At 42.6% G+C, this 13,401-nt stretch overlaps 1 protein-coding gene across 1 annotated transcript; it reads right to left on the minus strand.

Annotated features, from left to right (window-relative positions):
* Positions 1–7,034: 7,034 nt before the first annotated feature.
* On the minus strand, positions 7,035–12,836 carry LOC311272130 (cytochrome P450 2K1-like). Its single transcript, XM_084378298.1, has 9 exons — positions 12,566–12,836; positions 12,291–12,453; positions 12,043–12,192; positions 11,791–11,951; positions 9,318–9,497; positions 8,272–8,413; positions 7,824–8,008; positions 7,500–7,641; positions 7,035–7,411 (listed from the first exon to the last, which is right to left on the minus strand). The coding sequence occupies exons 1-9, from the start codon at positions 12,770–12,772 to the stop codon at positions 7,224–7,226; spliced, it is 1,518 nt and encodes a 505-aa protein (XP_084234424.1). The 5' UTR covers positions 12,773–12,836; the 3' UTR covers positions 7,035–7,223.
* Positions 12,837–13,401: the final 565 nt, after the last annotated feature.

The raw sequence follows: 13,401 nt of genomic DNA on the forward strand, positions 1-13,401 counted from the left end.
ATCTGACAGAAAAATCACTGATACAGATAATCGGAAAATGCTGCAAATGCTTAAAACAGATTTTCATTTTCATTTTCAGTTTTTCATTTGTTTGTCGAAGATCAACACGATTTGCTGTAATTTTGTACTTTGGGTTACAATAAACCCACAACGGTTGACTCTTTCTCCGCCTCTTTCTCTTCATTGACTCTTGCGTGTCTTGACTCTAGTTTCAAGTTGTGGTCAGATCAGGAAACCAAGAAAACACCTCCATACCATCCATATCAACAAACAGGAACTCAAGGCATCCCAAAGTATACTTCCTTTTGGTGCCCATGTTAACCAGTTTGGCTGTTCTGACAGAACGTGCCATGGCACTGTGCTCTGCAGCCAGCTCACAATCTGCAGTGATCGTTTCAGCTGTGCTATTCTCTGTGTGCTGCGAGAAAATATGTATATACTTGACATATATACGCCAAGTAGACCCACTGATGATTAGAAATAGTGTCACTGCTGTTTACATATTTATTCCTACGCATTGTCAGTTGTGTTGAAATGGAGAGCATGAGAGAAAAGCAGACACACTTGTACTTGCTAATGGCTAAGCCACTGCCTAAAGAGACTCATACATGTAACAACATGGGAGCCTTGTCCTGTAAAGCAGAGATGTGAAATCAGAACCAGCTTGTTCGGTTGCCAGAGGAAGGCCTGACCAAAAAGATCTGAATGAGATTGAGCACACAATTATCCTTGGTCAAGAAATGTTTTTGCAAAACCAAGAACAAAAAACTGTAAAAATACAAAATATCAATAAAAGTACAAACTAAAGAAGCTCTTGAAACACAGGCAGGAACAGGAAGGACACAGGAGATACAGGACTGAACGGGACTGAGACACATAAACAGAACAGACGAACTGACAAAGAGGAAGACAAAGACATAAATTCACAGGGGGTGATTAACTGATGGGACACAGGTGAGAGCAGGAAAAGGTCGGGAAGACATACATAGTTAAACATTCAATTTAAACATATTATCACCTGTTGATTAAAGCAACGGCGTCAAAGTGAAATTGTAAAAAACACATTCTGCTCTCCCTTTTTCTCTATCCTCCTCTCTGCAATAATCAAATGTTTTTGTCACGAGATGCTAATTTCACATCTTAATTGTTGCTTAATTTGTTTTTTCCTTTAGCTCAAAGGTCACAATAAACTGAACGCATGCAGAAAAAGAATATGTTTTATTGACCTTATTTGTCAATTTTCAAACATTTATTCACCTTACTGCCAATTAGGAGAGCCCCATTTTATAATTATATTGTTTCCACTGTATCTATTTTTATAATTTATTTTTTGAATTCATCATTTTTATTTTCATAGTTTATATTTCTTGTGTGTTTGTGAAACTCCCCTGGCATTCTGTATCCATGTTTGTAGCTTGCTCTGGTACTGAACATTACATTCAAAAAATAAAAAAAGTTTAGTTCATCATTCAAAAATATGAGCCCGTTCAATCCACAACGCTGCCTGAAGACACTTACAGACATTTATTTTGATTTGATTTATGTATTGCTCTGCATGTGATGGATTATCTGTGGCATCAAACAGGGTGATGAATTAATTTTGTTAGTTCGAATACAAAGGATGAATGCACCAAATGACACAACAGGAGCATCAGTGTATAATGCAATTCACATTTACCAGTCAGGTTAAATGTTATGATGCATATATAGTTACATGATATATCTACAGTATGTGTGTATTGTTAATGTTGTGCTATGATTTAAATACCATGCATTAAACACTAAAAGGTGGTGTAATAAAACTATTTCCCTAAAGATGAAGTAAGCGTCAATAGAGTGCAGTAGTAATGAGTCCTAAAACCCTGAAACCAGTTAGCATTTTAGCACTTCTGGTTCCCTTGTCTCAAAGTCAATGAGTTTTTTGAATGGGGTTTCAGTTAAATGTCTGAAATGTATTAATCATAAAGCGATACTTGGTTGCTAACAAGTGTCTAAATGAGACTACAGAGGTTGTCAGGGAAATTAAATGTCATCACAGTGAACACAGAGTCTCATCTACTCACTAGTCCATCTTTACAGTCCAACTTTAGTGACAAACTATTGTCACTAAACTAACTCTAACTTGTAGATTGTCAGTTTATAGAAAATGTGTATAGTAAGACGCTTAGTGGTGGTGATGTTTACATCACGTGATTGTGATGTAGTCTGTTTACAGCCCAACCACTTCAGTGTGCTCCTGCACATCAACACTGCCAGCCACTTGTGGAACATGATGGCCAAACAGTCTGTCTATTTTTTTGGTATTTGGAAGTCTGAACCTCTAACGCCTGCTTCCTTTTCTCTTGAAGCTTTTCAGCTCCTCCTTTTCTTTTTGACATTTTCATCTGACCTTGCTGATGTCGATTTACATCTATAGATTGTAAACGCAACAGAGGGCAAGCAAGGCCATTGGTCAAACACATTTCCCAGCAAGCCTTCCTTCGTAACTTTTGGGAAGAAAATTGTGAACAGTTTAACTGACTAACACATTAATGTGGTAGGTGGTGATGGTGAAACATACAGTGCAGCTCCAGCCCCGTAGTTCAGATAGTCAGCAGGCAGAGGGGACGAAGCTGACGACCTCCAGTGTCTTTAATTACCACCACTGCCACATGAGGGCACTCTAATCAAACAAATAAAAGGAGCCTTGCATAGGTTCAGATGGGATTCAAAGCTTTTCCCCAAAGGAATTTGTTGTGTTCTGTAACGCTGTTACATTGGAGTGCCACTAGAAGGCACCACTGAATAATACAGGACTATGTATGTATGTGCAGAGAAGAAGAAGAAGCTGTTGTTATGATGCTTGTACTTCCTGCTGAGGATGTTGAGTAAAGTTCCCTTGAGCTTAAAAGTTGTTTTTCATTTTTCACTACACCACAAATTGGCGACGAGGATTTCGACAACGACGACGAGATGTCTGTGCACGTTCCTGCGCCTGCAATGTTTTTGCCTTGTCCGGGAGAATCGGCTATGCCGTTCGATATGTGGCTCCGTATCTTCAACAACTACTAGGTAAGCAAGAGAGCTACTTTACTTCATTGCCTTGGCGTTGAGGGGCAGAGGATCTTCTACTCGCTGCCGGATACGGGTGCAACTTTTGAAGATGCTGTGACAGCGCTAGAGAAACACTTCTTGCCCAAAGTTAATGTCGTAGTGGAGCGACATGCGTTCCGACAACGATCACAACTTCCACACGAGACGGTAACTCAGTACATAGCTGCCCTCCATGCACTTTCTGTTAAATGTGCATTTGATGCAAATACAGACGAAATGATTCGGGACCAGTTGTTGGAACACCTGCAGTGTGACAAAATGAGAGAGACTGTTGTTAGAGCCCGATTTAACTTTGGAGAAGGCTACTACATTAGCAACACAGATGAAAGCTGCTACAGAGCAGGCTAACAAAATTAAGTCAAATGGTGCTGCAGTGCAAGCTATGCAATCCAAGCCTCTCAATGTGAAATACAAAAAGAACTATCGCCCCGCTGCTACAGCTGCTACTGTACCTCCCTCCCAGCGCAAATCTTGCTTCAGATGTGGCTCAGATTTTGTCAAGCATTTAGCAAATTCCTCCCAGTGTCCTGCAGCAAAAGTACAGTGTAAATCCTGCCGTAAAAGAGGACACTATGCTAGGGTGTGTCGTTCAGCCCCATCCAGTGATGTGCATGAAGTGCAGTTACCTGATGTCACCACACTGTACCTGGAGAATTCGACACATGCCCCAAAGAGACTGCTATGCGATGTTAATGTTGCCACTTCTACTACTCCTGCTGTGTCAATGCAACTTGTTGTTGATACTGGTTCTGCTGTGTCAATACTGCCACGCCACATCTACCAGACATTCTTCCGAGACAACCCACTGTCTGCAGCCTCTACCAGGCTGGTGACCTATAAAAGAGACAATATTCCTGTACTGGGATGTCTGCATGCTCAAGTATACATGGACAACACCTCTGCTGCAGCAATGTTCTTCATAGTGGAGAGAGGGACGGCACTGCTAGGTATGGACTTATTCACTGCCCTGGACCTGTGCATCAGAGGGGATAGTGTCCTCACCTCAGCCTCAATGTTGCCCACACCGGTGATGTCTACAAACACTACAACATCTACTGCTCCTGACATTGGGTGTGTAAAGAACTTTATGCATAAGGTTAAGCTGGACGCCAACATCACACCAGTGCGTCAGAAGCTGCGGCGTTTGCCTTTTGCAGTCAGAGACTCTGTCTCTGCTGAGCTCGATCGCTTGCTAAAGGCGGGCGTCATAGAGAAGATCGATGCTTCTGCCTGGGTTTCCCCCATCGTGGTCACTGCTAAGAAAAGTGGTGGAATCCGGATGTGTGCTGAACTACGGGAACCAAACAAGGCGGTGGTCACCGACAGCTATCCACTGCCTCACATCGATGAACTGCTGGCCAACCTGCGAGGAGCTAAGGTATTTTCCACAATTGATCTGGCAAATGCTTACTATCAGTTGCCTCTCCACGAGGACAGTAGAGACATTACTGCCTTCATTACACATGAGGGTCTCTTCAGGTTTTGCAGGGTGCCCTAGGGCCTGGCGCCGGCACCCTCTGCTTTTCAAAAAATGATGGCGACAATTCTACAAGGCGTACCGGGTGTACAAAACTACCTAGATGATCTGATCATTTATGGGGCCACACCTGCTGATCACGACCGTAGCCTCAGAACTGTCCTGCTCAAACTAAAAGAGGCTGGTTTAGTCCTCAATGACAACAAGTGCCATTTCAAGCAGACTACATTGCGGTTTCTTGGTCATGTCATCACTGCCTGACTACTTATGGTCTGGGTGCGGTGTTTGCTCAAATACAGCCTGACGGCACTGAGAAACCTGTGGCTTTCGCATCCCGCACACTTACTACAACAGAACGCAAGTACTCAATAGTTGAAAAGGAGGCATTAGCATGTGTGTGGGCTACAGAAAAATGGCGGACATACTTATGGGGCCATCGTTTCACTCTGCGCACGGACCACCAGGCACTTACCACTTTGCTGACCACCAAGGGGATAGGCAGAGCTGGGATGCGTGTGGCACGCTGGTCTACACGCCTACTCTGCTTTGACTACGACATGGTGTATCGCCCAGGGTCTCAAAAGTACACCGCTGATTGTCTTTCTCGTCTCCCCTTGCCGCTGCCTGCCGAGCCATCTGCTGATGTGGAGCCTGAAATAGTGGCTCTGATCTCCTCCACACTGCGAGCTCTCCCGGTGGCTGATTTTGAAGCTGCTTGCTCTTCATGCCCTGAAATGACAGCTCTGCGTGAACAGATTCACCGTGGCTGGCCTCCTTCCATCAGAACGGTGAACCAGGACATGAGCCCCTACTACAAGGTGAGAGAGGAGCTCTCAGTGAAAGACAGTTTAATTTTCAGAGGTTCGAGACTTCTGGTGCCACCCGCTGTGCGCCAGACCTTGATAGCTGTGGCTCATGAGTGTCATCAGGGAGTTGTACGTACAAAACAGCTCCTGCGAGATCTATATTGGTGGCCAAAACTGGACTCCGAGGTTCAGACCGGCATAGCCTCCTGTGTTGCTTGCCAGTCAAATGATAAAACGGCCTCCACTCATCCTGCTCCCCTGCAACCTGTCCAGCTCCCCAAGGGCCCATGGCAGAAACTGGGCCTTGATACAGTAGGGCCATTTGAAACAGCTCCCCCTACCTGCCGTTACGCCATAACACTAACAGACTACTACACAAAGTGGCCTGAACTTGCCTTCTCCCAAAGTGCCACGACAGCAGATGTTGTAAAGTTCCTGATGTCCACTTTCAGCCGCCATGGCAACCCTGAGTGCATTGTCACCGACAATGGACCTCAGTTTACCTCTGCTGAGTTTGCTGAGTTCATGGATTCACACAGTATGCGCCATATTCGAACGTCTGTATACTATCCTGCAGCCAATGGCGCTGTTGAAAGATTTCACCGCTCTCTGAGAGGCTGCCTGCAGACAGCCATCTTGCAATCACAGCCATGGAAAGAGGCTGTGCTATCCTGGCTTCAGGTTTACTGGGCGACACAGCATGCCACCACCTCTGCTTCACCCCATGAACTGCTCTATGGCCGTAAAATGCGCACTAAACTGGACATTCTACCTCTGCCTCCAACTGTGATGCCTTCACCTACAAAAGTACGCGACACAGTAGAAAGGAATCAGGACAAGATGAAGCGCTACACTGATTCAAAGCGAGGCGCACGTGATCCTCCATTTCAGGAGGGAGAGAAGGTGAGGATAAGGATTCCTCGCCCAACACCTAAAGCCCACCCGAGATTCTACCCACCAGTACAAGTGGAAAAGCAGGTGGGTCCAAACACCTTCCAACTCAGTGATGGAAAAAAGTGGAATGCAACTCACCTGGCCCGCTTTCCACTTGGAACTGATGATGGACACACAGAGTCCCTACTACACTCACAAACCCCTGCACACAGTTCCCCAACCCCTACACGCTCTCGAGTCAAGCCTAAATGACAGCAGGACTATGTTGTTTATTGACATGTTTTCATGAGAGTCCTCCCTATTACTCTATCTGGTTAATGTGGGTGTATGTTTTGTTAAATGATAGTGCCGCATACCTATTCATGCAATTGCCCTTTATGTTTTCCTATTCAAGGTGTTACAGGTTTATACATTTGAACTGGGTGTCACTGTAATTACAGTAGACTAGGCTTTGTGCCATTGATTTCTAGCATTAATGAGTCACCTCTGTTGAAATTGTCTCCCTAGTAGGGATCAGACGTACTTCTTTTATTTTAATACTGAACCCAGAGTATTGTTTTACAGGGAGAGGAGATGTTGTGTTCTGTAACGCTGTTACATTGGAGTGCCACTAGAAGGCACCACTGAATAATACAGGACTATGTATGTATGTGCAGAGAAGAAGAAGAAGCTGTTGTTATGATGCTTGTACTTCCTGCTGAGCATGTTGAGTAAAGTTCCCTTGAGCTTAAAAGTTGGTTTTCATTCTTCACTACACCACAGAATTGAAATAGCATAATAACTTTATTGAATATATAAGGAATACTGAATGAACATAGGGATGAATTTTGATGAACTTCAACAATCTATAATAACCCTGTTACACATGAGTATTACACTTAATGAATTACAATCTCCTCTTTTGCATATGACTACGATTAATTTATTACAACATTTTCAAGCCCTCCTTCTCCTCACACACAGGAAACAGCACACAGTTCATGAGGTGAAGGGTTGAGGGTGAAGCCCACACGTGGGGTCAGATCCAGTTCAGCCTCTGAAACTCCAGGCGGAGGAGTGAAACGAAAGCGTTGCATGATTGTGGTGAAGAAGATGAAGAGCTCCATCCTGGCCAGACCCTCTCCAAGACAAATCCTTCGACCTGCGCGATAAAAAATGAAGAGTGTGCAGGTGAGGCTACGTGCCAGGAAACTGATCATTGACAAGAAATAATGCCTCATCTCACAAACCTGCAGAAAAAGGCATGAAGGCATCTCGCTTGACAAACTTTCCATCTTTGTCCAGGAAGTGGGCAGGATGAAAGGTGTATGGCTTCTCCCACTCACTGTCATCATATAGGACAGATGTCAGGAGAGGATACACTGTGGTCCCCTGGACAAATGCAGGAATGTAAAGGCTTTATTATATTATCAGCTACATTCTGTTCGTCATTAGTATGAGGAAATAAAAGCCCAGGGTAGCCCAGGATGTTCACCAAATTAAACAACAAAGTTTTTTTTTTTAAATATTAGTTGAGTTTGATCTTCCTTATTAGTTATTTAACTCAGTCTGACCTTTTTAATGAAGTAACCCTGGAAGGTGACATCTTGGCTGGTTTTGTGAGGAAGTGCCATGGGGACGATGTTGGCCAGTCTCTGTGTCTCATGGATGACAGCGTCAGTGAAGGGCATGTTCCTCCTGTCCTCGACCTGCACCTGACGACTTCCTATCACCCTGTTTACCTCCTCCTGGACCTGCTCTGTGAAATGAAAGGAGAGTAACGGCAAAATAAAAAAGGGAAAAAGGAATTTGCCTTTCGCTAACACGCTCAACATAGCTCAACATCTGCATGGTGTCATTGTTCATGCTGGCATGAGGACATAAGCATTTAGGTCAAAGCACTGCTGCTGCTGTGAGCATTGTCTTATTTTTGTTTGTATTTTGATTATTTTTGTGTCGGTTAAGCACACAGTTTGAAATGATGTGTCAGTATTTGAGATGTGCACAACTTCTACTCCTTACCTTGTATTTTCGGGTACTTGGCCATAAGTAGAAGTGCCCATCTGAGTGTGGTTGCTGTGGTATCAGTGCCAGCAGCAAACAGATTCAGGACTGTCTCCATTAGATTATCATCGTTGAAGTGACTGTTAGTCACCTCAGATTCCTGCAGGTAAAGATGTATAAATCAGTTTACATTACTTACATTTAGAGCTGTAATGTTTCATGTATTTGTGCTACTTCTGCTTGTCGGAGGTCACGGTCAAACTGCAGGTCCATGCAGATTACATACTATTTTTTTCTTTTTCGCACGATGGCGAAGGCATGATCCGCCCTACTCTGCCTCCGATTGGCTTACCCTGACATTCTGACCTAATCTGCCGCAGCACCCTTGAGTGGAGAGAGTCACGACAAAGGAAGGTCAAAATGCCGATCATCATATGATTCATGGAGACTTCAGATAGTCAGATACCATGGCATACCATGCCAACCGAATAAACCACACAGACAGGCAACCAGGAGTGGACCGCCCAAGTACCATCATTCCACGCATGCCAAAGTTAGTCATGGGGTTTCTACAAGGTTCTGTGCTCGGACCAATACTATATACTAGGTATAATTGTAGTATACTTCCTTGAGGGAATATTATTATAGAACAATCCTTAAATCTTCATTGTGATGCAGACGATACACAATTATACTTGGCAATTAAACCAAATGACACTAGTCAGTTATTTGGGAACAATTTGGGTTCCTGTTCAGCTGAATGGAAACACATCAAGCGTCCCTTACCCACATTCAACAGCATCATCTAGACTAAAAGAAATGTTTAGTGATGTATTTGTCTTTTTTTTTTTAAGTTGTACCAAAGATCACACCAAACCGTGACTAAGATAACGTACTTTGCCACAAAACTCCAAAAATTGTCAGAATACATTTAAAAGATCTCATAGAACCACATCTCAAACATAAACAAATACATTCAAATATTAGGTTTTAAATCCAAGTTATAAATAAAAAAAACAGTAATATGAAATGTGAAGATAGATGATATGATAAGATGATAAAACCTCCAGATTTTGCTTCTTAGCCAGAAAGGCGTCTGCAAAGCCTCTGCACATCTGTGGATTGAGGGTCTCTTTTAAATGACTGAAGAGCTCTAAGTTCTGTTCCTTATTGAAGGTGGTGATTTTCTGGATTTCCCTTCTGCTGCCAACCCATTGGAAGATCCATGGGAAGACGTTGTACATCTGTAAAAAAAAACAAAAAAAAACCTGCTTTATACTATAAACACCAGTGTGAAGTACTTAAAGGTGCAATTTGTAAGACATGGCCTGAAATGAAGTATAAAGTATTAAAACATGTGCTAATATTATCAACAGAATGTGAAGAAACAACAGTGTTGACGTCATGTGAAAGACCAGACATCATTCAAACTCGACAGAAAGGATATAAAACTCAGCCAAACTGCTTTGGTTTGTCTTTCCACAATCACGCTGTCCGAAATGCTGTTTTCACCCCACAAGTGCCTGACTTCCTCTTTCCACTACCACTTCAAACCATGATGTTTTCCAAACCCTAACCAAGTGGTTTATGTGCCTAAACCTAACCAGAGCATAAGCAGAGTGTTGTGACATGAAAGAAATAGAAAATTGAACCAAAAGAAACACAAAGAAACATTCCATTTTAACTTATCTGTGGTTATGTAGAAACCTATGAAGCTAACATTTATTCTGGCATTTGAGTTGCTTTCAGCTCTATTTCCATTTTCATCGCCAGACTTATAGTCCTGGTCAGAGCCACTGTTAATCACTTCTGTACTGTATCCCCTGTTGTCAACCTGGCTTTGGTCTGTCTGGGAGGTGTGCTCAGTCTCAGTCGGGTGCTCAGCACTGTTCACAGGGAAGCTGCTGAGCCCAGTTGCGTTGTGTACCATCTAAACACCAACATTCTCCAGGTCCCTTGCTGCTGGCTCCCAGCACATTAGGTAAGCTAATGGGACAAATTTGTGCATCTGACCTTATCTTAGGTGGTTTTATGAGAAGATTTCTGCTGGAAAACCTTTTGGATCATCAATTGGATGAACCTTTAGGTCATACAGTATAAAAATGCTCAATTGTTGAAGCAGTAGTGTGATGAGCTGGCCGAGGTTGGGGCAAATGACTTGTGAGGGCAACCAGGGTGCGCGTCGTGTGTATCATTAGTTTTGCTTTATGGCTTTTTATATTCGACTTAGTGGGCCCTATTTAGATGGTCCATAGCGCACTGTCTGAAGTGCATCGCACTAGTGCGTTTAGGGTGAGTCCAAGTCTATTTTGCTAGTTAAACGGATGGATAATCTGAGTGCAAAGTGCAACGCAGGGCATAAAGAGGTGGTTGGGCGGAACATGAATCAAACCAATCCGAGGGTTGTCTCCCATTCCCTTTAAAAGCCAGGTGTGCCATGGTCATTGATTATTAAAACTCCAGACTTGTTTCCTTTAATAACTACAGCTTTTAGTTTTGCTAATTAAATTTGCCATTTTATTTGTTACAGTGACACGACTGGGTTCATGAAAATGTTTGAAATAACTGAAAATAGTCTCACAAATCCTAAAATCAGAGTGTATACATGGAGTGAAACCACCTGTATAGGCGCATCTAATGTGTCCTTTAAATAGCAGGAGGCAGACTTCACTTTTGACTTTAGACCAGCTTTTTGGTCGTCTATGGCGCAGTCGTTTTCTGCTGCCTCAAGATAGCAATCTACCGTCAGTGCACCTGACCGCACCTCATTTTAAAACCAACACGCCCAGGGGCGCACAAGTGGGTGCAAGTACATTTGCTGTTTACGCAATTTGGGTACTGGGCGTGAAGATGAGTACGTCATCTGAAACTAGCAATTACACTTTGCACCGCTTTGCATTGGGTTTAAGATAGAGCCAAGTGAGTTTATTGTTTTTGGATATTTAAAAGAACACTTCCACTTTTGGTTAGGTTTAGGCCATTAAACTACTTAATTAGATTTAGGCACTAAAACTACTTGGTTAGGTTAAGGCATTAACAGTTCTTGGTTAGGCTTAAGCATTAACACTACTTGGTTAGGTTTAGGCCATTAAACCAATTGGTTAGGTTTAGGCCATTAAACTACTTAATTAGATTTAGGCACTAAAACTACTTGGTTAGGTTAAGGCATTAACAGTTCTTGGTTAGGCTTAAGCACTAAAACTACTTGGTTAGGTTTAGACATTAAACTATTCACTTTATGGAAAAGGTCATGGTCTGGATTACATTAATAAGTCAATGGTCACTTTTGGTTTTGCAGGTGACAGGGGCAGCAATGATCACCAAAAATAAAAATCAAATCTGTCTCAGACCAGAATGTGCATCAAGCACAACACACAAAGTTTTTGGGGAGTCCTGTCAGTTAATGGGGCCAATAAAGCCAATAAAGGACCAAAAGATAGCAACAGCAAAAGTATAGTGAACATCAGTTGGCAGTTATTACCACTTCTAATAATAAAGTGACTGCACTGAAGCTTCCACAGAAAGAGTCAATGATACCTGTATTGATGGAGAGCCCGCAAGTTGAATTCTTTTGTTTGTTGTATCTACCATAGATGTAAACCTTGGGTCATGGTAGTCAAATCTGTTGCCATAGACAATGGAGCAGATGATATTAGAGACCGCATAGTTTATTGACTGGGTTGTATCAAAGGCTTCTCCTTTAGAATGGGAAAACAAAAGCAAATTAAAATAACATGAAATAAAATAACAACAAAAAGGTAACCGACTTGACAAAAGTAAAACATTTACCTTTGTGTTTCTTGAAGACTTCAATGAGGTAGTCACATTCCTCAATGATTTTGTCCTCACATGCCCTCTTGCCCATTCCAAAGTCTCTCAGGTTAGTCAAGGCAAAGCGCCTCATCTCTTTCCATGTATCCCCATTGGACCATAAAACCCCTGAGATTAAACAATAATCTGGGTTGAGATGACAAACATTTGCTCAAAGGTAAACAGAACAACAAAATGATTTGCTCTTTCATTTTTTATTTCCTTACCGTGTCCTTTACTGAGTTCATGCGCAAGCACAAAGTGATCTCTGTCTCCAAACTCCTCAGCGTAGTTGACAAGTGCCTCCTTCACTGCCTTGTATCCAGCCAGAACCACCACTTTTTGGGGTCCAAGGTAAACAGTGAACACTGACCCATATTTCTTGGAAAGCTAAAACAGTAATACATTGTCTTTGTCTTTTTTTCATTTGACAAACTCATGTAAAGGCAGAAAATGTTGTATAAATATTGTATTTTAATTTTAATTCCAGTCTCTTCCTCACCTCCCATAATGTGTTGTAGGGCTTTTTAAGGTCCAGCTGCAGCAGGTTACCGAGCAGGGGAAGGGGTTTTGGTCCTGGAGGCTCTTTCCCATCTGCCTGGGAGCTGAAGCTGGAGGAGGAGATGATGTAGACGAGCAGCAGGACCACCAGAGCTCCCAGCAGGGAGACAGAACTGAAGGACTGGAGAAACAGATCGAATATCCCCATGATTTTAAAACAAATGTTTTGATGTTGCTAATGCGCCAACAAAGTGTGGTTCATTTAGCTCTGTGAGCATAAATGAACCATTTAGCTCTGTGAGCATTTAAAGCATTTAGCTCTGTGAGCATTTAAAGAATGATTAGTACATTTTATGGTAGGCAGATTAAGGGAAGGGTCAAAGGTTTCTCTTATCACAATGCTGTGCTTATGCTCTGGTTTGGTTTAGACATTCCAGTGAAAAAAAACGGTTTTGCTTGGCAAAAAAACCCGCCAGCATGAGGTGATATGCCACGTTTGGTACAAATGTCAACATCGGTGGTAACATTATAATATGGTAATATGGTAGTAATATGGTAACATCATACCCTGGTGACTGGGCTGGACAAAAGGTGGTGAGGTTGTAAAAGAAAAGACAATAAAACTTTGAAACCTCACGGTCCAAACTGGAAACTACTTTTGCATAGATATAAAAGTCAAGCAGTTATTGGGTCATACTGTATGCCGTGTTTCTAAAATTTGTACAAGAGAAGAGGTGTGAGGTGGTTTGGAAGCTGTAACTCCATTCAAAGTCAATTCAACTTGAGCAGTGAGCTGGTCATGACGATGCAACCTGATGATGCAGAATATTTCTGCAT

This window comes from Pagrus pagrus (assembly GCF_965226575.1).
Source record: "Pagrus pagrus genome assembly, chromosome: 16".
Lineage (NCBI taxonomy): Eukaryota > Metazoa > Chordata > Actinopteri > Spariformes > Sparidae > Pagrus > Pagrus pagrus.